General features: G+C 36.4%; 1 protein-coding gene across 1 annotated transcript; it reads right to left on the bottom strand.

Annotated features, from left to right (window-relative positions):
- Positions 1-221: 221 nt before the first annotated feature.
- On the bottom strand, positions 222-22904 carry SLC38A11 (solute carrier family 38 member 11). The gene is made up of 12 exons (XM_066553594.1): positions 22817-22904; positions 20341-20458; positions 19849-19923; positions 19111-19245; positions 17404-17469; positions 15655-15761; positions 15414-15493; positions 6977-7047; positions 5988-6149; positions 4428-4540; positions 3625-3756; positions 222-1682 (listed from the first exon to the last, which is right to left on the bottom strand). Exons 1-12 carry the CDS (start codon positions 22862-22864, stop codon positions 1437-1439), a joined length of 1353 nt encoding a protein of 450 aa, XP_066409691.1. The 5' UTR covers positions 22865-22904; the 3' UTR covers positions 222-1436.
- Between the last annotated feature and the right edge of the window lie 1056 nt (positions 22905-23960).

The following is a 23960-nucleotide window of genomic DNA, read 5'->3' as shown; positions in this document are numbered from 1 at the left end:
AGTAACAATTCACCCACAACTAAGAAAAAATCAGCTATTACTGAATCTAAACTCGTGAGAAAAATTCTTGGTGAACAGTATCAGGTATCTGGAGAACAAATAAATTATCACCCCCAAAGCTGACACTTTGTAGAGAAAGGAAAGCACAGTAATACTCACGCTTCTCTCTAATAGCTTTACAACTTAAAAAAAAATCCCAAAGAAATAACAAAAAACCCCGGTATATTTAAAGCATTTATTTTGGAAGCACTACTTTTTAAAAGTGTGTTTTTCTCACAAACATTATCACAAGTATTAGTGACCCTTGCTTAGACATTTGTTTAGGTGGAAGTCTTGAATGACATAACTTTGTCATGCAAGATGAAGACAAAACCCATCCTCATTAAGCGGCATAAAAATGAAGTAGCATTACACATCTAGCTGGCATGAGGAACCACTAGGATTACAATAATGCAAAAATTAAGTACACATTTTGATTTGGTAACAAAACATTTTCAAAATGACAGCATTGATATGACTGAGGATACTCATATTACTCAACCTCAAATTAGCCCTATTCTATAGGCATGTGAGTTTATTTTTATATATACTTATGTATATATGTATATTTATACACATACGTATATATACATGAATCCTTGATGTTAGATGAATTTTGGAAAACATAGCAAATCACCAAAATTTGACAAATCATGACAAAATCATTAGTCATTTACTGAAAAACAACAGAGGACTAGAATGATAATCAGGTTTAGAGTATTAGTTTCAATTCAGGTTCAGAAATAATGAATAATATTATAACTATAAGAATTGAGCTGCAATGTAATTTCCTTCTTCATCAATCTTAAAATTTTTACAAAGACTGCCTAGTTCAATCTTTTGAAATCCACTCTTGTGGATTTATTTGTGCAATATCTTTTAATTACAAGACCACATAGTGTAACAGCTACAATTAAATTGTATCCATTACAGTTTAGTCAGAATAAAAAATTTCCTTTGACTCAAGATCCAGTAAAAGGGAAGCTTTCAGCTCTAAAGGACAGTCACTGCAAAATCAAACACAGAATTAATAAGGGTCTTTCAATTTAAGAGCAGAATTGTAGTACACAGAGATCCAAAAATACTTTTTCTCAGGACTTCAAAAAACCCCCATACCATAGTGTGCTAATAAATACACTTGAAAGATTATAAAATTAATAAAAATTAAGTTAAATCAATGAAACATGGGAAAGGTTTATATTCCAAAACATTTAATTTATCGCTTTTAAACAGCATTGCAGACTAAGGTTAAAAAATGCAACCTTTTTGGTAGGCTTGCAAGTTATTCAAGTAATGTCTACTGAAAGGCACCTCTGAGATTTTGTGTTTCAACAGTTAAAACTGAAGTCTCACCTGAAAAAGGATGGCAGCATAAAATCAAGTATGTAAATAAATACCTAAGGTGGAAGTGTGCTGTTGTGTAAAGAAACATTACTAGGGGAGCAGTAGAACATTTCTTTTCCATGGCTACATTCCTGGGGATGCAAGACAGTCATGACAAACCCAACTGCCATCACTAGCACACCAAGAACAAGAATCAGGCAGGATATGAGGTTATCTGGATGGTTCCACCGCTCCTTGGACAGCCTTAGGTAACACGCTGATGGGATGATAAAAACAAGTGGGGTAGCACTCAAAACTCCCTGTGTGTGGGAAAGAGCAATAGAAAAAAACTCATTAGCAAGTTTATTTAGATGTGAAGAACAAAAAACCTAAATTTTTAAACAGTTGTGATTAGACTGACACAACAGTAAAAACAGAGGATAAAGCCCTTTTCCTGTGTTGCTATATGGAAAACCTTTTTTTCCAAAAAATGGTCCCAAAAATATGCAAAAATATCTGTAAACTATTTCTAATAATTAAGATTTATTTAAATGCTTTTGCTTTGCTGATCCAGAATAATATTTTAACATTGCAAGAAGCATTTAATCTTATTTCCCAAAGTTTCTCAGCTTAAGAGACAAAGTCTAAACATAATTCTTCAATACTTGAACTGAATTAAAATATTTAAGATAATTCCATGGAGGAGTTTAGATATAACACTGCCCTTAAAAGGAATAAAATTTTTTGAAAAGTGGAAGCATCATGTAGCAGTTCAAAGAATTCTGAGCAGTTTTGACATTTATAACCTGATTTAAGTTGACTTCCCTATGAAAGCAAAGCTCCTTTTGACAGAGTAGAACCTTTCTTCTCACTAAAAATTCAGCTCCTCTTTAAATGCTCTCTTAGGGACAAACAAAAAGCACTTTCAAAAATTCTTTTTATAGTAAAGCCACTGCACATTGGCATATGAGTTACATGCCAAAAGGGAGCAATTTTATGTAGAAATTTTGAATGTTTATTTAGTTACATACTTAACAAACACTATGTTTCAATTTAATTACGGCCAGATGGTAATCCAGCCTGAGTAATAATTTTACATCATCATTTGTACAAAACTTCCAATATTTGTATGGTAGAACCTGTTAACAGTCATCAGTACGGACATCAGAAATAGGTACAAGCACAAAGTATCTCCTCCATGAAAATTAAGCTTTAGGTCTGTGAAGTAACACAAACCAGCATCCCAGTAAAAGAATAACAAAGAAAATCCTTTAACTCCCATATGACCCAATAGTTTCCCTGGGGAATTACCACCAGGCAAACACAATAGCTTCTGTTTTGTTCTAAAACCAGAAAGCAGGGAAAGAGTAACCAGGGTCAGAGAAATAGTATCAAATGCCATCTGTGGTGAAGAGCCAAAAGACAGCTCTTCTGCTGGACAGAAAGCCAGCTGAAAAGATAGATCACCTTTCTTTCACATGTAAATACTCTGTCTATTCAGTTTGCCCTACTGCTAGATATCAAGACTGAACAATCTTTCTGAGCATAATTATTACATCCAATAAATACCTACAGCTGTATTTTCAAATTCTCTCTTAAAAAGGAAAAGCAAAAAACCCACACAAGATAGGACCTACCCATGCAGATGCCTGACTATCAACTTGTATTTGTGACTGAATAAAGCTATCAGCTTGACTACTGACTAACTGCTTAAGAAAAAAAAACCCACTGCATTGATGGAATGCTTGCTTTTTTTGCTTGCTCTTGATTGTATATTTCTAGTGACCATCTTTGTGGTCACTACTGTAGTAGCTGTGGAACCAGCTACTGCTGGTTCTTTCTTTCTGCCTCCCGGTGGTTTTTGCTACCGTGGCAGAAGGCATTCACTAGAATCTACCCCAGTGGTAAGTAATTTGCCAACTTAATCAGAAGCAGGGACTGAAGAAAGAAGTGCTAAATTCAGTACCACTATACAGTTTGAATGAGTATTTCAGTGATTTCTGCTGCGGCTTAACACATTTTGTAGGTCATAGCCACTTGCCTTATCTACAAAACTGTTCGAAAACCCCAACCATATGAATTTTACTTCTTGAACTTCCTTTCACCCTTAGTTATCTGTGTTTGAAGCAGTAATTCCTTCTTCTAACACTATTACTGACTATGTCAAATTAGGTAAGATTTTCAGTAGAGCTGTGGATTTAAAAAAGTTCTTATTTATTAATAAGTGATGTATTAAATAGAAGAGTAGACAGGTTCACTTACATTCAGCTCTAAAACTATTCCAAGGCAATCATACACTAATGATACACCAGTCGCCACAGCAATGATAACTACTGTCACAACAACATGGAAAACTGTTGAGAGGTTCCCATGGAAAAACACATTGGCAATCACCTGAAACAGAACCACAATTTTAAACCTTGATTTTTCTCCCTATGTTATCAAACAACTTACTCCAAACCTTCTTACTTAGGAAACTAAACGAATGGGTGAGAATGCACTGGCTGAATTTTACTTACCTTGCTTCAAGAAAATATCTTCATCTGCTTCCAAAAATTACTCACAACAATCATTACTAAAATTGCAGAACATTTCCCAAATTTACTTAGTTTTACCAGTAGGATTTCAAAATTTCCTCTTTTCCCATTTGCCCATTACAGAATAAATCCACTTACAATTATTCATTAAACTGATGAATTTCCCAGATGGAGATACTTCTAAAAAGAAAAACTATTAAGATTGAAAAGTATGTATTTTTGGCTATTCTCAATTCTATAACAACAGCGTCATTTATGTCAAACTTGAAATTTTAAGCAGTCCTGATATCATTAAGTAATTATTAATAATAATGTTGACTAATATTATAGCAAATGTAAAACAACATTATATGGCCAGTGTCTAAACAGTACAACCAGTCCCCCATACTCATTGCATGTAGCAGGATAAAATATGCTGCTATTTATCACAGATCAACCATAGACTTCAGCCACAATACGTATTAAGAATGTGACAAAATTATTAATACATAACAACAGTGTTAAAGGGAAAATGTAATAAATTCTTACCTCTCTGGTCACAAAACATTCAAGGGGGAAGGTCAGAATTACAGTAACTCCATAACAAAACCTTCCAAATGTAGCAAGGTTGTCATCTCTACAGTAGTTTTCAAATATATCTCCTGAGGCATAGCAAAACACCAATTAGCTTGAACCTCACATAATTTACCTGTATTTGCAACTTGAAGTGCAGGTTACTGGAGTTACTGGAGTAATTGAGATTTTCTGATCCCCTCTTCTGACATGTAACTAGAAACTAGTTCTAGTCACAGTTGCCTGTGGAGAACTTCATTTCCCTGACAGTATCTAATCACAGCTAATAAGCTGTAGAAAAGAATGTTAAGTATTCTGACCTCAAAGGCCCATTGTATACATATGGATTATTACCAAGCAAATCATCTTATATCTAAAAACAAAAGCATCGTTATAAACTTCAAATCAACTTGCTTTTTTTTTACCGTGCATCTGTAATAATGATTTCTGAAGAACAAGAGACAGTACAAGACAGTGACCAGATGATGTATCAGTTCTCTTTTATGTAGTTATGACAGTGTCTCATGATTTACCACTTTCGGAATCACAATGGCACTGAAGAAGCAATAAGGTGTACTTTAAACAGCCAAAAGATTTTGGCAGGGAAGACAGAAGGTGAGATGGAACCTGCTAACACACAAGAGTCATAAGCTGAGGAGGAGCTGCAGGAAGAGTTTTCTGTACCTCAAAGCTCTCAGCCAGCCTGCATTCAGTCTACCTACAGTATATCTAGGACAGTGACTTACTCTGCTGGAGTAAGCACTGGAGGCAGGAAAAAAGGACAGATAAACCAAGAGTCCCCATCCTACAATTTCTTTCTTCTCAACTAAATGCTGCTGCTCATCAGAAAAGAAAAAAGCCTGGAAGCCTCCTCCTACAATCACTCTTAAGTAACAGAAAATATGCTTGCTTATATAATGTGTATTTTCTCTGAAGAAAGTAATGCACTGAAATCAATTTATACCTTGTTCTTATGAACATACCTTTCTCACTTCAACAAAATGATGTTAAATAGCATGATGCAACATTGGTTATATATATTTATGTGTATTCATATACCCAACAGAGGGGACAGTAGGATTAGTAACACCAGAACAGCTGTTGCAAAGATAGGAAATACCTCTAACTCTAAGATGCTGTATTAGTACAGACAAGAAAAAATGTAAGAAAATATATACAGATATATACCAGATACCCTGTAGGAAATTTTTGTTCTTACTGCTCTCTGCTGCTGGACCATGTGGATAAATCATAGCTGTGTAGTCCTCAAAGTGTTTCAGTGATGGAAGTATTCAAATGGGACTTTCACTGGTGAGGCTTATGCTTAAGAATCTGACAGCTATTAGCATGTAGCTGACATTTTTGGATCACATTTTGGTTGTTGGGTAACTATGAGGAATGTCCTATTTCTATCCAAATATACTACGATATTTGCATTTTTACAGTCACCAAGATGTTTACGGAAAAAAATCAGACAGGAAGGCAGAAACGTAGGGATTATACCAAGCACCAAAATTGAGGGATCAAGCAGTTTACCTTCTGTGTATCCTGTAAAAGTCATATATCCACTGGCAGCAAACGCTACACTGATGATAAGAGCAAGGGCCACAGACATATGTGTGACTTGAGACCAATTCTTTAATGTGGGTTCTTCCAGAGACCCATATATTAAAAAGCTGTTATGATGGCAGATGAATGCTGAAACACACATGACAGTTAAAGCAAATGTATGAATTCATGCATAAATGCATAGAGACACAGCACAGTTTGAATCCACACATTATTAAATACAAACATTAATCTTGCAATGACTGGCAAAGATAAATGGCTCGAACCTTTGCTTGCCTAGTTGATTTGATGAAGGTTTATATTCATCCTCAGATGATTTTGATTACATTATCCTCAAATGCTATGCCATTTCCCACCCTCCACATCTCCATTCCACAGCTATTTCCTCCTCCTTTTACTTAAGATCCCAGCAGCAGATTTGAGAAGTTGTTTTTTATTTTAAATCTACAGAGCCATTTGCTACTTTCAGACTTCATTTGGCATCCATTTTAGGCAGCAGCAATCATTGGGAGGCCTCAGATTATCACAATGCTAACAAGAAATAATATGGCAGATCCTGCAGGCAGGAACAGATTTCAGAATGAGGACTTTTCTGTTAGAGGTTACCCAAGGGAATGCAGAATGATCCCAGCCCCTAGTTTATCAGTTAGACAAACCCACTGATGCAGGGGCTTTAGGATGACCTGCACAGGTGAGCTGCACTCACTGTCTCTGCTACAGTGGCAAGCCTCCAGGGCCAAATGGACACTGGAGGAGGTTAATGTCTGACACAATAACAATGACAGTCATATGGATCATTCACACAATTTGTTGTTTTTTTTTTTCAACACCAGTTTAACGTGAATATTAGAAAAAAAATCTAGTTTCAAAATATTAAATAGTTCTAGTTTCAAAATAATAAATAGTTTCTTACAATTGATTATTGGAAAAAAACCCAAATGGCAAAAAACACTTACCAAATGACATCACCCCAATGGCTTGTACTGCATTTGGTTTTGCAAATATCCATGCATTTTCTGATTTGGGTCTAAAACAGACATTTAAATAGGTTACCCTCTTTTCAAATATCAGTTATTGCTCTCTGACATAGCCCCAGTGTTTATTAACAAGCTGAAACCAGGGAGATACCTTTCTCATCTCCCTTGTTTTGATTCAAGTATTTCTGTAACCAGTGTTTATAGTCAAAAACGTCAGCCTGTTTCAGTTTTGTAAATTCAATTCTTCAAGTCAGCATATACCAAGAAATAGCAAGATGGAAGGTAAAAGCTGTAAATCATCCTGACTAAGGTTATCTCAACTGAAAATGTCCTCTGACTATTTAGAGGCAATTTCTACCTTTGAATTTAAACATGCAATCAATGCAGTCTAGAGATACTATTTTACTAGGCTACAAATCAAGTGAGGGAGTTTGCCTTCTTTACACCTCTTCCAACTGTTCCTCATAGTAAAGAGATTCCACTACTTCCCAAAACATAAAAGAAATTGTAAGAGAGTACATGGAGACTTTTACAGTAAGGCAAGAATGTAATACTCCCCACACCTCCTCCTCTAAGATATGCTCATAGATTTGGACCTGTGGTAATTGCAATGCTTAGAGGAGGACCATCAGCAAGCTTTGTTAAAAACCATTTACTGCATGAACTTCATCTTGGAATAAAGAGCCAAAATGAAAAATCAGGGAAGGACACAAAATATCCTTTTCCAGACATACAATTTGCTAAAAAGATCAAATGAAATTCACAAGCTAGTTAAATATTGCATTTGTAATATTAAAGCACAGACAATGAAAAATAATCCAGAGAAGCTTGCTCTTAAAAAGTTGGCTACTGCTAACCTTAATTGCTCTGTTTTTATTTAGAGGGAAAGCTGCTGCCACCTGAGGCTTTAAGATGCTCTTTTCCTACTGCCCTAGGAAGCAGTATGGCACTCAGGCCAGTTCTGTGAAGGTAACAACGGCAGCTTTATCTCTCCCTCTCTTTGTGATCTCTCCCTCTCGCTGGTTTTGACAGCTGCAGTGGCATATACTATACCAGGTTTCATTGCTTTCAAATGTTTAAATTACACCTCCAGCCCCTAACAGATTAAAATAAAAGTAATAGTAAAAAAAAGTAAGAAAAAGTTGCAGTTTCCTCTTTCAGAACTCATATCTTACTATTTCTTGAGTTCAAATAGTCAATCCTTCCTTTTCCGTATTAATAAAACCCAGTTTTAAAGTACCTCGTTCACATTCAGTTCAGACTTAAAGCAGCTTTTCAGCTCTTAAGCTGTGGTTGCGAAGCTTAACTTTGAAATTAACAGAACCTGAAGATAAAATCAAGCTCCCTTTTTTTTGTCCTCAGGTACAGTATATTGTCTTGAACTGCTGTAACATACTGCTTCAAGCCTTTGGCAGCTGAATATGGCCCTCCTAAAATACTCTCAGACTCAGCAAGTAGATGTAAAGTACTATGGATGAAATAGAGCTACTGGTATTCGTCTTGAGAAATTGGGAGTTCTGACCCTCTATAGCTGCTGCTGTTCCTTATAAAAGCTCCCTTAATATTACAGCGCCACTGATTTCAAATCACTACACCTAGATATGTGTCTGGAAAATTAATATTAATAATTTTGAATGTAATTTTTTTAAGGAAAACATTCACATCTGATTGGAAAAATTGCAAAACAATTTCAAAATAAAAAGAGTATAAAAGGAAGCTAACACTCCATCTGTTCCACTCTGTAACCACTAGAGGTCAGCTTTGATAATAAACATACAAAATGAAAATTTGTTTTGTATTTTCATTTGATGGCAGAAGTTTTCATTGGCTCTTTCCTATTAATAATAAACTTAGATCATCTAATACCTTATAAATGAAAATATTTTTAAATGCAAAGAAATAAAGAATGAAACACATTTTTGCTGAAAAACAAGAAAGGACACACTTCTGCCTGAAACACATTTAATTTCTGTGAAAATGGTACACCCTGTGCAATGTTATAGCTATATTATGAGCTCCTACAAATACAGATTTAAAAAGGGAATTCAGAAAGCATATGAATTTGACTTGAAACATTTTTAATAAAGTGTCCAATTAATTTAAAAAAATCACAGGAGCTGGTTTTCCCCTTGCACAGTGTTAGCTCATGCACTAGCAATATGCAAAAGACTAAAATATTTTTTTGCTTTAGCGATGAATGAAAAATCAGATTAGGAGTATTATTAGGGAAAAATCCCAAAAGAACAAAATCCTGCTTATTTAAGAGGCTAAGAAGATAAATTCCTTCCATTCTAGTCGCAGAACAGAGGAAGAATTTCAGGTCCCTGATTTGAACACTACCAGCAGCTTGTAATATCCTACAATGTATTCTGGTACAGATGTGCTGTTTTCTTCAGTAATTTATATATTGCTGCATGTGCTTTGAAAAACATTTTCATTTTGTGGGAATAGAAGGACCTCATGCAATGAAAACACACAGCCAGGAATTTCATTTCTGAGTGTCTGGAACTGAGAGCCAACGGTTCTAGAACTGTGATCACATCAATAGGAAATTACTCCCAAGTTCAGTCTGCAGAACAAATAGACATATGAAAAGCTCCTGGGAAAGGGTGCAGGTGACATGAAAGCATCTATATAAAATACGACTTCATAGAAAAACTTCTCAGAAGGAGAAAACTGTGCCAGAAGACAGTTGGTGTTAGTTATAGAAGAGCCATATAGTGAACAATCACAGAAAATCACTCACAAGCCAAAGGGCAGCTAATGGAAACATCATCTGTCAAAGTAAACATACGCAAATTGATTTAATATATGCATCTCTGTAGGCAGATGCATGCACACACTGAAAGAATATCACAAGAATACAGGATAACTTCTTGTGGTTTTTCAATCCTGCTGCTACTGTTCAAGATGATTTTTTTTTAGAGGGGACTTTTGTTCTGACCTACATTCTTGTTAGGAGTTATTAGGGAAAGATTTTAACTGCTGCTTATACAAGAATAGTATTAGCTGTGAAAATACATGAATGAAAAAAACAGCTAGCTCTCTGCTTCTCACTCAGTGTACAAAAACATAGGCTATGCCTGCATGAACAGGAAGTTTTTTTTCACACTGAAGAAGTATTAGTTAGATGAAACAATGAAAGGTAAGAGAAGAAATACATTTTTGAACTAAATGCACTTGCTGACAGCTGTACTGTCTATCATATATAGCAGAAGCTGAAACACAAAGTAAAACCTGAGATGTAATTTACATGTAGTTCTTGGAATAAAAATAGTAAAAGATTGAGAAAAAAGACAGCCTAAGGGAGTTCCCATGCAGGGAAAAAGTCTTAGCTGAAACTAGGACAAAAGCAAGACAGACTGAAAGTAGTGAGGCCTAGCAATGAAGAAGACCTAGAAGGTAAGAAAATAAGACTGTACTGAGTCTTCAATATATGTAAGTGAAACTATATAATAATAAACATATTAATCAGTTCTAAAAAGTTTTGAAAATATTCATTTTTATCTACATAAGAACAGGAAAACTGAGAAGAACAAATGAACCAGGCAAAGGATAAGACATCCTAACAGGGTAAGCATCCAGATCAGGAGTAACAAATTATGTTTGGCAGTCTAAGATGGCCTCTCTTTTACTTCTTGTAAAACACCTGCAGCATAACTGTCCCCATTTTAAGAGCAATGCTATACAAAAGAACCTTCTGTCACTTATATAGAAATGCTGCAGTATAAGAGTGCATGAGAAGGAAAACATCTTTAATGAAGGCAAGAGAAAGAAATATCCCCAATCTCAACCCTGATCTCTTGTGGCTATGCAACACTTACTTGAAAAAAGAAAGGTGATTTCTAGATAGGAACAGTCATATAACAGGGGAGCTACGTGTTGGAATGAGCAAGACTTCCATTGTTTTGGGCTGAAGATCAGTGTCAAACTGCCAAGTTTAGGTGCAAACCAACAGTTAACAATATAATCCAGAATCATCTCATAGATTCATTCAGGTTTAATTCAATGATTTAAACATTTAGGAAATTAATTGTAATACTTTGATTTAATTCTATTCTAAGGTAAAATACCTTTCTAGGTATTTTTGAACTTTAGAAGTTTAAAGATACTGAAAAGTTCATAGATGCTGAATATAACTTTAATCAATATAATGGAAAGAAAATGAGTGCAGCTCACATTAGCCTTGGATTTCATATTAATCAAAGTCAGCTTGTGAAAGAACACAGACAAGGCAAAGCTATTATGTCAGCCAAACTTAGATACAGCTATATCTACTCTTCTTTCTTCCTTAATGAATTACTTAACAGTTCTGTAAATATAAAAGTAGCTTAGTTGGGTTTTTTTAATTTTATCACACATTAAAGATTACCTTTGCTTACTAGTGGATTTTTTTATATAAAGGAAAGAATCAGCTTTTTACTTTCAAGTTTTTTTCCTGAGCTCTTGGTGTTTTACCCTTGGAATCAGCTGCCAGCTGAGTAATTCTCACATCCTCTTTATGTGTAGCAGATGCTCTTGAAGTTTTTCATAGACATTTATGTATTATGGAGACACTGACATCATAACATTCTTGCTACAGAACACCAAATTAAATTAAAATGATCCCTCTTTATAAGCTACATAAAATATTTCTTTTTACAGCAAGGAATTTTAGTTTCAGGCTAGAAGCATGAAATTATTTCATGCAGTATCAACATGCTGCACTTGACAGTTCAGGTTAACTCCTACCTATTTTTTCTGATCACAGTACACAAATACCCAGCCATGGGTAAGCAGATGGCTATAGAGATCAGGTCAAAATGTAATTTTATCCAACATCTTAAAATACTGAGAATGAACTCTTAATAATCCAGAACACTGTACTCTATCTGCAGGTTTATTGTGTCATTAAGTTAACAATAATCATATGGATGGTGGTTATCAAAACCAAAACTGAAAAAAAAGTTTCATATTTGTCATAAGAGGAAATAAATTAAACCAAGTAATCCCACATCTTAAATACATTTTGTTTTTCCTCATCAGAATGTGACAGTAACATTCCTAAAATGTCCTTGGACAACCAGCCCCACACCCAAAGCAAATAAAGACGAAAACAAACAAAAAAAGAAGCAACACTCAAAATCTTGTAATTCATGTTTAAAATAGTAATCATCTCTTTGTTTCTCTGATGGTCTAGAACATTGCAGAAAGTTTCAGGTTATTGCAGAAAATATCCTTAATTGCTTTGTTGTCCAAACAAGATTTAATTTTCAACTAGAGCATGGATTGCAGCTAAGCAAAAAATGTTTTATCATTTCCACATAATGATCTTGTACCTCTCAAAGGGAAGAAGTATTCACCTTGAAAAATCTAAAAGTAAATGAAAACTGATTACTGCTCAGAAAGTAATTATCAAAGCAGGAAGATATCCAAATGGGATTCCAGTGGAACCTGATCTGAGTCCAGTACTTTTGAATGTATTCGGAACAACTTGAATGATGGAACAAAAAGCAAAAAATGTCCTTAATGGAAAGCATGAAATGTGCAATTAACACAATCATGCTAGAGAACAGGATGAAAAAAGAAAAATCATAAAGAAGCTGGTAAATGGAGAAATCATCTGATAAAGCAGCATTCAATTCTGTAATGACAAATTCTACAGTTATGCAGAGGATAAAAAGACTTCACAAGAACAAGGCAGATAGAACAAACAAACAAAAAAATTCCCAAACTTCATGAGAAAAGGAAAAATCACTGGCAAACAGTTCTGCAGAGTATCTCATGCTTGGTAGTTCCACTAGACTGCAAACTCAAGGCGCATTCATGATATCATGCTATCTTCCAAAGAGGCTAACATCAAACTAGGTTACATAAACAGAGGCATGGCAATCCCCAAGGGACACACTTGAATGGGACCTTACAACACTCTGCATTTAAGATACATCATCATCTCTGCTCCTCAGAGGGAATATCCCTGGCGGGTGGGGCACCATGATTCTACTTTAATTTGCAGAAGACTTGAGGCAGCCATTGAGCATGATTAGAAGCACAGGAAATAACAAAAAGAGAAACCCTAAAGGAACTGTGCTTATTTAGTCTATAGAAAGGATCCCCAAAGGGGGTCAAATTACAGCTTTTTTAGAGGTGTTTTTCAAGCACTTGAAAAAGCATAAATAGTTTGCTGTTCATATCCACTGTGGTTAGGCCAAGAAGCAACCAATATGAAATGGAGTCATACACAGGAAGAATTCATAAGAAAAGGCCAGTTAAGGATTGGAATGGAAAACCATGGAATTGTCTAGTTTGTTCTTTGCAATCACCTGTCATCAATGGCAGGAACATAATGAGTTCTGCCATATAACAATTCTAGGGATTAAATATTCTTTTCCCCATTGAGCCTTTATCCACAAATGTACAGATTCTTTTCCTATGTGACAGATACAAGGACTGTGCTTTTGCAATAATGATTTTTAAAAATCTATTTGTGAACTCTGACTTCTATTGTATTTTAATAAGGATTCAAAGTAAAAGTGTTAATTCACATGTTTCACTTGTAATATGATGAGACCTATATTAAAATATAGCAGTATTCTTTCTTTTCATTGCAAAAAAAAATCCATACCACAATACAACAAAATAGAAGATAGACATATACTTTAATTGTTAAAACTATGTCTAACTGTAAGATAAAAATAGCAAAGATAGTAAAAATAGACATTAACAGAATGTTGGTGAGGAAAAAAAATTGCCAACTGTTTATCAACTTGGTAGATGCATTTTTGAGAACAAAAAGTGTAAAGGCAGAAATGGAAGTCTCTAAAGAATTAAGAAAAACTTCAAGAATCACTCAAAACCAAATGGCATGTATTGTAAGAAAAAATAAAACCATGCATTCCATATTTTTCAGTGCATCACAACTGTGGAGAAGAAATGTTACCATAGTAACAAGGTTATCAGTAACTATTATATATAGCTTCTTCCTTTTTTAACAGGGAGTTTTGAGATTAACCTTTTAAAAACTCCTTTGACACACAGTGTGAAAAACATGCTGCTCCAGAAATATGGTGGGGAGGGAAGTTCCACACTGTTCTGAGAGAGAGTTTGTGGATGATAGACAACATCATCTGGTACAACTTAAGAAACTGCTATTCTAGGCATCTTCGTACCATTAAACCTGAATACCCTGCAATTAACCCATGTATCACAGCAGTAATACAACTGAACAATTGTGCCTAACACTGTTGAAACAATCCTGGTGGAAGAATCTACTGAGGGAAACATAAGAAATAGCATATAAATCTGTTCCAATAAAAAAAAAAGCACGTTCAGAAGTAGAATTTTTCATCTTTATTAATAAATCTATACATTTAAAGGATGAGAAGAAAGACAGCCCTTCTAAGCCTTTAAGGAAAAATAATAGATTAGTAGCACTTTCTTGCAATATAATAATAAAAATATTGTCACAACACATACTTATGTGAACTAAATTGTCTAGAACACTCCAATGTCCAATGTTAAATATTACTTTCAGAGTATGCATGAGTAAGAGTTTTTGGTATCATACAGTTTTCTCAAATGACAAAATAAAGCTTTTATTATTGTGTTATTTTAAAAAAATTGACAGTATTTGTATTTTACTTTTATTATGAAATTATTATATTTATCTTATCAGAACAAGAAATATTCCTAAGATAGTAGCTATTTTAATGATTGTAAATATAGGCAGTCTGATAATAACAAAAAAAAAAAAAAAACAAAACCCTTAAACGACCAACAATCTCACATGCCAATTCAGGACCCACCTGCTATTAGGCATCCATAATTCCCCTTTTATCACTAGGGGTTTTGAGACTTTAAATTTGCTTATACCCAATAGAAGAAAAGATTACAAAGGATGAAGTATATTTAGCTGTTCATTGTATTACTATTGATAGAGATTTTTCAAAAGCAGGTACGTGTGACTGCGGTCACAAGGGTTTTCAGGATGAAGAAGAGACGAGAATGTTGACTCCATGATCAGAAGGCTTGATTTATTATTTTATGATATATGTTACATTAAGACTATACTAAAAAGCAATAGAAAGGAAAAGGTTTCTTGAGATGCTAGCTAAGCTAAGAATAGACAAGAATGAATAACAAAGATCTGTGTCTCAGACAGAGCAAGAGCCAGCTCTGCCATGAGTGGTCAAGAAATCTAAACACCCACAGGAGACCAATCATGGGTCTACTTGTTGCATTCCACAGCAGCAGATAACCATTGTTTACTTTGGTTACTGAAACTGCAGCTTCTCACAAGGAAAAATCCTAAGAAAGGATTTTTCATCAAAGATGTCTGCGACAGGTACGTTCTACAACTACGCAGGTAAATGCAACAGGGAAATAACAGTTCCTATATGAACGAATTTCACTTTGTGGCAAGTGTAAGAATACTCACACTTGTGGACTGAAGGTTACTGCTCTCACCATCACAACAACCAGGATGACAATGGTCAGAACCAGAGAAAGAAGAGATACCTGTACAGGTAAAAACATGACTTCAGTCAGCAAGCTGCTGAAAGGTGGTCCTTTGAGCAGCATAATGCATTTGTTAATTATTTACACAAAGTTATGACTGGCACTTATTTTCAATAGCATACAGAACAATAAACCAAAAATCAACTGCTGTTATGATTTACCTTTCCCAATTTTGCTATGTCTCGATATAAAGATATAGGTGAGGTAAAGATGATGGTGGTAAGAAGAATTATGAAGTGACGGTCGGTAAGCACGTTATCCACCCCAACTAAAGCAAAAAAGAAAATAATTTATTTCTTTAAGAGACTAACTTGAGGAAAAGATTAGCTACATTTGAAAGGTTGTAAGTAACAAACTGTTGGTGATCAAGCTTTTATTCCCGTTACTCAGCCTAAGTAATACTGAAAACTAGGCATTAACTAACACTGAGAAAGCCATGCACAGCATGGGCATGAACACAAGAATTCTGCAAATTCAAACCAAATGCATAACATATGGGATATATTAAACCAAAATTGCAAAGTCTGGATTCCTACATATAGATTGGTATTAATGTCTTTCATTATGTCTGGGTCAATGCTGGGAGACTGAAAGTAAAAAAATTCTCCTTCTTTCTGCCATTTAGTCTTGAGAATTTTTTGATACTCTGGGTTGACATCAATTATTGTGCTGTTTAGGATAGCATTGTTCTCTAAGAAATGACCTAAAATAAGTTAATTTTGAGGTTTCTTTTGGGGACCTCCTTTCCTACTATCAGCTGGCTTCCACTTGCAAAGTAGATTACCATGTGAGGGCAACAATGCTCTTATAATATTCCATGCAATCAGTGGGACTTGTTTGCACAACTGGTGTGTTTTTTCAAGGCAATGACAACCTAAAATAAAACATCTACAAGTTTCAGTGAGGCCACCATAAATCACTGGCTTGAACGAATACTTGATGAAAAATTATAGCTGGAAAGTGACTGGCAATTGACATGGAAAACTCAGTGTTCTGTTCCCTCTTTGGGAGATGATAAAGCTTTCCCACCTCTTTCCAGGCAGGTATTCTACCGCATAGGTAATCAGATTTGCCATGCTGGGGATTCCCCCTTTTACAGAAGTCATATTATATATAAAGTATTAGATATCTACTGTCACTATCAATTTGATCAGCTATTCACAGAACAACACAGTGTGACAAAACTACATCCACCTTTCAGGTTTCACATGCTGAAAATTACAGCTCTCCTGTGGAAATGAAACAGTTCATACAAATTCACATTTCCACTTCATTACATGCATGTTTTCTCTCAGTTTAATCTCCCAGTGAAGAATGTTTTAATTTAGCTGCTTTTGTGCTAAAGTAGATATCAAACACATACATAAATTGCTCCATTGATGCTGCTGTGAAAACTTAGAGCACAGGAAGGGAAACAAGGGGGCATGATTTAAAAAGCATTACATTCATTATATTATTTGCAACTTATCCAGAATTATTCATTAGATGAAGTACAGTTTCACTATTTAAATTATTATTATTATTATTATTATTATCATCATCATCATCATCATCATCATCATCATCATCATCTAAAAAAATACAAAACCCAATAATCTTGTAAATACCCAACTGTGGAAGACTCACTTCTATTTGCTTAGTATTTCACTGAAGCATCTGGTCTCTTCACTGACACTGAGTCCACTGCTAGCCAAAGACTAGGATTCATAGATTTTATTTGGGAAAGGCTTATTAAAGAAAAAAAAACAAACCCAAAAAACCCCACTCATAGACATATGCTTCGAGTCCTTAATTTGAACTAAATTTAAGAGTACTTTAGAAGCTATATTACAGGTAATTGCAAAATACCTATGTTATGCTTCTATCCAATCCATAATCCCCCACTCTTAAAATTTTTAAATGCATCTTACCTCCAGGAATTCTCTGAAAAACTTTAGTTAAAGTGTCTCCTGTTATTATGTTGTAACTGATCATAGCTTAAAGAAAATAAGTTTTTTGTTAGCACAAGTCATATCCAAAATATTTGATTAACACTGAATACACACATTTTGTAGACTTCAGGATTACATGCCACTATCCCTCCTAAGATAAATTCTGGCTAGCAGCAACAACTTGAAAGTTTCAGGTTTAAAAAAATAATTCTTTAACACTTCCTTTTTTGCTTTTTTTTAAACAGGTACCACCTAAGCATTAATGCAGCCTGATAAGCAAGACCATTGTGCTGGGTGGCCATATAAACTTACTTCAGAAGAGGATAAAAAAGGCTTTCTAAAACTGTTTGTTTCTGATAGCAATTCTTTGTCAGTTTACTTTCAAATGCTTGTTTCTATTTAGTAAATTTCCTGTGTTAGTCAAATAATCAGCTCTTCAATTAAATACAACAGACTTTCCAGCTCATGCAAAAAGCTAGCAAACTCTTTAAACCAGAAGAAAGAAGGAGAAAATCAATTAAGAGATGAGATATGGACTTCAATTTCTCCCTCTCATTACTAAGTTCTGTGGCCTTAACACTACTACTTCATTCTTATCTAACTCTACACTAACAGCTCGTAAATTTGTGCACATGTGTATGAATACACAAATTATATTTATCAAAACCTTTAGCATTTAGACAGCACATATTTAGGTATTGACCTTAACTATACATAAATATTCATTGTTGTGAAATTTTAAGTCATAAACTCTACTTATACAAATTAATGCAAACACATACAAGAGCATAACCATAGCTCTATGGTGAGGACTAAGACCTTTACAATTCTTTTTCTGTATTATTACGGGAGTACTTGGTTTGCAAACGAGTACAATTACATGTATAACACTGTTGCCTGCACTAACAGCAACTTGCCACCCTTAAAAATCTCAGGTATCTGTAGCCAGACCCAAATAGGAATTTTGATCTGTGACTTCATGATCACCAAGTCAGACTCTTGATATCTCAAGTCATCTCATCTTGCAGCCCCATGTGTGAAAATATCAAGACTATTTAAGATTTAATTTAATTACGTTGCTACAGCAGGAGACAGATTCAGAAAAGAACTTTATTTCAAACTTCTGGTCAAATAAACTCCTGCCCAGATTATACCTTTTGCTTCATTTACTATTTCTTCTTCCAAGGGGTCTGAGTGCCTAATTTCCCAGTACTTCGTTGGGTATGAAGCTGAACTAATGCTTCTGAAGAGCAAGACCTAAACAGTGGCTTCTCCAATTACAGTAACATCACATCTCTGAAAATATACTAATTCAGTATACTCCTAAATTCATATTTTCCTTTTCTTTCAGACACATCAGCTTTGTGCTCTGCTACTCAATCTAGAACAGAATCTCCTTTGCTATTTTTTCTAGCTACTTTGGTCATTAATTTTCATATGTGCAATCATGAATTTCTCTGCTATTACATTTCAGTTCAATTCTATTATTCTGATCGTTCAATTCATTTAATACCTCCTCATTCTTCAGAACCCAAAAAATAAATTTAATTTTTTTTTAAATAGCAAAGAAGCATATACAGTACATTCTTTATATAGTTCTTAATATTCAATCAGTGAAATGATGCAGTAATGTGAAAAAGCTTGTTACTTATAAAACTTAAACATTTATATTTTATGTGATCTTACCAATAAATGGATATAAAAACTGGAGAATTGAAAGGATTAGATAACCTACAAGACCATAGGTTTTTTTGACCAGCTCTTGATAGGTTTTGGTACCGGACAGATTTCCTCCTTTGATCAGCAATATAATGGAATAATCTGTTAAAACATAAAATTACTGTTAAAGACGATATGAGCCAACTTGTGGTTGATTACTTTTCACCTTCTTTCACTCCTCTAACCAAAGAAAAAAGGCTCTAAGAAGAAAAGCAGTGGCACTAGGAAGAGCAGGAATGAGAAATCTCACAAAATCTCTCAATCCACTAAATCCAGGAGCTATAGGCTCATATTGGAAGAAAAATACTTAAAATCATAGTACAATCAAAGGTTTTCATTTTGTGGTCTATTTTTAAAAGTCATATAAAACCCTCTCAGGATTCAGTCTCTTAATTAGTCCAGTCTTAACAGTGGACTCAAACAGATGATTATGAGGGCAAAAATAAGAACACTCTTTCAAATGTAACCCTGACTAGGAAACTAAGGCTTCATGAAAATAAATGCAGTCAAAAAGCAGCTTCATGTTGTACAGTGTAATTCTCTACTTTTACTAATCTGCAGAAAAGATTAGTGAGGTAAGGAAAAAATTAGTCATTTTTATGACCTGTCATAGATATACTTGTTTAAGGTATCATTAAGCTCAAGATAAGGTAAAATATTACATGACTAATTTTATCTTTACAACAGAAACTGCCTTTAGAGTACCTGTGATTAAGGCAACCACAAACAAAAGCAGTATTCCTAGAGGAAAACCAGCTTCCTTCATCGAATATGGCAATCCTGCAAAGCAGAAAAGGAGAGATTCTAGAAGACTCTTTCCAAATATTTATTTGTGAGAATCAAAATAAAGAAAAACTCAGATTTTAAAAAATGCTAGTAATCTCCCAAATTGGACCACCATGCTTAATCACCTCCAAAATATAATTTTCAGTGGACAAAGTGTTGCTTAAGTATGAAGTTCAGTCAGCACCTGCCCAACCAGTCTGACCATTATGGCCAAGAAACTCTGGGGTATTTATCACTAAGGTGTGGTCTCAATTGACACCTCAACATTTTTGCAAAGGAAGCAAATAAATACAGAGAAAAATCTTTAAAAACAGCAGCAGAAAGTAAGGAATCAGTGTTATTGTCCAAGCTGGATAGTCATGCATGAATAAACAAGGATGAATACAGGATAGTAAAGAAAAGTAGATTTACCTATAATGCCTGATCCTATGATTGAATTAATAATGTTAAATCCAGCTGATGCCAGATCACTGTTTCCTCCTTTATTCCTGGGCTTACTAAGGAGGGCTATTTGGTCATCTGTTTCTACCTATTTCAGGAAGACAAGGAAAACATTATACATAAGAAAAATAGGTGAGAACAATTATTTTTCACATAGTCTATTAAAGATTTTTTAAAAATTGTCATAGACTCAGATTTGTAGAGGTATTTTGATACGTAAATCCCATTTTTTTCACTGAGAAATCAAAGGGGTATTAAGCAGCTAATTCCTGTATAAGTCTGACCCATAATCTTCTGTAATTCTCTGAAAAATAGTAAGTGGAAGGAGAGAAATATATATAAACTCAGAGGTAGGCTGCTAAACAAAGACATTCTTAGTCATGTTTAAGGCAATAATGTGAATCGAGTATTTTCAAAAATATTTTGGCTAATATAATTGGTCAGTAAAAAAAATTCCTGAATTGGGGAAATGAAATTAATTTCAAGACTTACTAGTAAAGCATGCCAGCATCTTAACATACTCTAATCCAAGGTTTTATCCAGTATTTTAAATATTTCTGTGCCATTCAATGGTTTAGTTAATTATGAATAGTTAATGACACTATAAAATCAGCTGGTTCCAGAAAGTTTCTGTGGGAAAGAACCAAAGTTCAGAGCACAATGTGTAGCCAGTAGCCTCAAAAATTAATATTTGTATCTTCATAAAAGAGCTTTATAATAAATATGCAGTAATCCTCTCATTAGATCACCACTGTGCTGCCAGAGAACATTTCAGAATTATTCATCAGAAAGATCATATTTTACCTGAAGTTGTGAAATTCAAGGGAGGAACAAGCATTTAATGAATAAAATTCTTGCCTGTGTTCTGTGCACTAAGTATGAATGTAACATCACTATTTCATGGATGCAGAAGCCTATTTAACATATATAGCAGATAGTACAAACTCAAATGCTTGCTTCTAATATTCCTGGGAAAAAAAATAAATTACTAAAAAAATCTAAGTCATCTGTAGATAGACACATAAACTGACAAGCATAAGACTTCCTGCCTCTAGTACGGCTACACATTTAAGTGGAACCTTTAATCCTTAAGCAGCACTAACATAATACTGTCTCAGATCAAAGCCCAGTGTAGCGTGGTATCCCATTTCTGAGTGATGACCATGAAAGGTGCCTAGGGAAAAGCATAAGACCATAGAAAATAGCTAGTTAGCAAACTTTCCTCTCCCAGCTTTCCTGAGTTTGTGTATTGTGGACTTCCAAAGTGGTTGTGTTCTTGGTGTATCACACTTCTAAATGGACAGCTGCTTGATTTTTCCCTTTTTAGAAACTGCATAGGTTTTAGCATCTATAATATCATGCATTAGTGAGTGCCATGTTTTAATTATGCATCCTAGAAAGAGACAGGTAATTTAATTTGTTCTGAATCTACCATTCAGTATTTTCACTTGGGTGTCCCCAAGTCTTTTGTGTCATCACAGAGATTCTAACCACTATTTCCTATCCTCCTCATATCACATAGTTTCATAAGTAACATTCTACCTCAGCTGCTTCTGATCTAGACTTGTGCTACATTTTTATTTCACTACTGATTTCAGCAACAGAAGCATCACTGTCATTCTCTCCTGAAATTCTAATGCTCTCTACTAACAGCACAGTACAGGTGAAATTGCACTGAATAGAACAGTCCAATTCCCTCTCTTCAGTTGTTACAAGAAATTAACACAATGTGCGTCGCTAAGCCCTGGTCCCTTTCCCCAGCTGGAAGGGACATATTTCAATGGGCGAAAGGACAACAAAAAGTTGTGACACAGGTGAAACGGCTCCTGTGTGAAGAGCAGCGCTCCCGACGGTGTCCCTGGCCCGCAGACAGGGAGGGATGCCAGCTGGGAGCCCGGCCAGAGAGCTGCACAACGCGGGAGACATGAACGCGAGGCGTCCGCCTCTCGCAGGGTCCTCTCCTGGGGCCCCCTGCGAGGCGTGGGCCAGCCGAGGCCACCCGATACGGCAGCGACAGCAGCGGGCACGGCTGGAGATGATGGGGCAGGACAGGACATGATGGGGCACAGCTCAGGAGATGCGGCGCTCACGCTCGGCATGAGCACACGGAATTTCAGTCGTGCCGAGCAGCCGCCCTTCCCCTGCCTCACAAAGTCAGGTCCCCGAGACCGCATTTCTCCCCCGGCGTGGTACCTAGGACTCTTTCTTCCTCCTACGAATTCGGGGCCACCTGAACAGAGACGAAAAGGCCATCGCTGCCGCCCGCTCGACCGCGGAGCCGGGACGTTCCAGTGGCCGGTCGTCCTGAGCCGCCGCAACTGGCGGCGGTGCTCCTCACACCCATCCCCGCCCCACGAGCCGCAGAGCGAAGTCCGGCGGATGCCGGCGGGCTCGCTGAACCGCGCACAGTCCCACACCTGGCCTGCCCCCAGTGTCCGCCCGGTACCTGGCGAGCGGCGGCCGGCGGTGGCTCCGCGGCCGGCAGCGGCTCCATGGCCGGGAGGCCCGGGGCGGGCGCGCCGCGTCCCTCGCGGCGCCGCTGGGCCGGGGGGCGCCGGTGCGGCCCGGCCCGCGCGCCCGGCACGGGCTCCCCTCAGGCGGGCCGGAGCGGTCCCGCGGCGCCTCCGCCGTGTGGGAAAGGCGGGTGTGCTCCGGTCCGGCCGCACCCAGCCCGGCCCGACCCGACCCGACCCGACCTGCGGCTGCAGGGACCTGTTGGACCACGGTCAGGTGCGGGAGGAGCACCGAGGACTCGTACGGGCGGGAGGGGGCTGTGAGACCGCGGCCCCTCCTCCGGGCGGTCCCTTCACTGGAAACATTCCAGAAAGTAAGCGCTTCTCTGCCTTCAACTTGTAAGACTTCGAGTTTACCCAATCCCTCTTTACCCCGAGAGCACCAGTAAAGCTTTCTCGGTGGGATGTGTAACAAAAACCAGGTCCGATGTCACAGCTGCTAATTTGTGGTTGCTTTTCAATATCGGTGTTGCTGGCAAGGCCTCGCTATTCTCCTCAGGGAGGGTAATCTGCTGTAAAGAGTGATCAATCAGATAAAGAACATACTGAGGTTCTAGTCAAAGTATGGGAAGAGTCCAAACTAATTAAAAGATGCAGAATGACAGTGCTGAAAGTTTAGTCGCTAGAGACTGAGACCAAGCAGTGTCCAGCAGAAATATGCTTTGGAAATGTGGAACAAGCCACACAAAGAAACACACATCTTAAACCAAAACCCGTGGGAAGTAGTAGGCATTGATAAAAAAATTGGAGGCAGTAATTAATTTTGTGAAGTGTTGCCAAACAAAAAATGTAGGGCCTGCAAGAGTAAAATAAAATCTACCTAACTTTAGGAACTTACTCCAATTACTGGAGGGCATCATCGGAATGTGGACCCAAAATTTTCAACAAGATTAAATCATGATGGGGAAAAAATGCCTGAGAGATGACAACTAAATAGAAGAGAAAATAGAGCATGCTAATTTCCTTTCTATAGTCTTAAGAAATCCTATATTACCCTTTGCTGGGGTAAACTGTGGTGGTTAAAGGAGCACATGTGCTGTGTGCATCAGTAATCTTGTCCTTAAAGATCTATGATGC

Source organism: Molothrus aeneus, chromosome 7 (assembly GCF_037042795.1).
Source record: "Molothrus aeneus isolate 106 chromosome 7, BPBGC_Maene_1.0, whole genome shotgun sequence".
Taxonomy (NCBI): Eukaryota; Metazoa; Chordata; class Aves; order Passeriformes; family Icteridae; genus Molothrus; species Molothrus aeneus.
The sequence above is the reverse complement of the archived record's forward strand: the minus strand, read 5'-3'. Positions and strand labels throughout refer to the sequence as shown.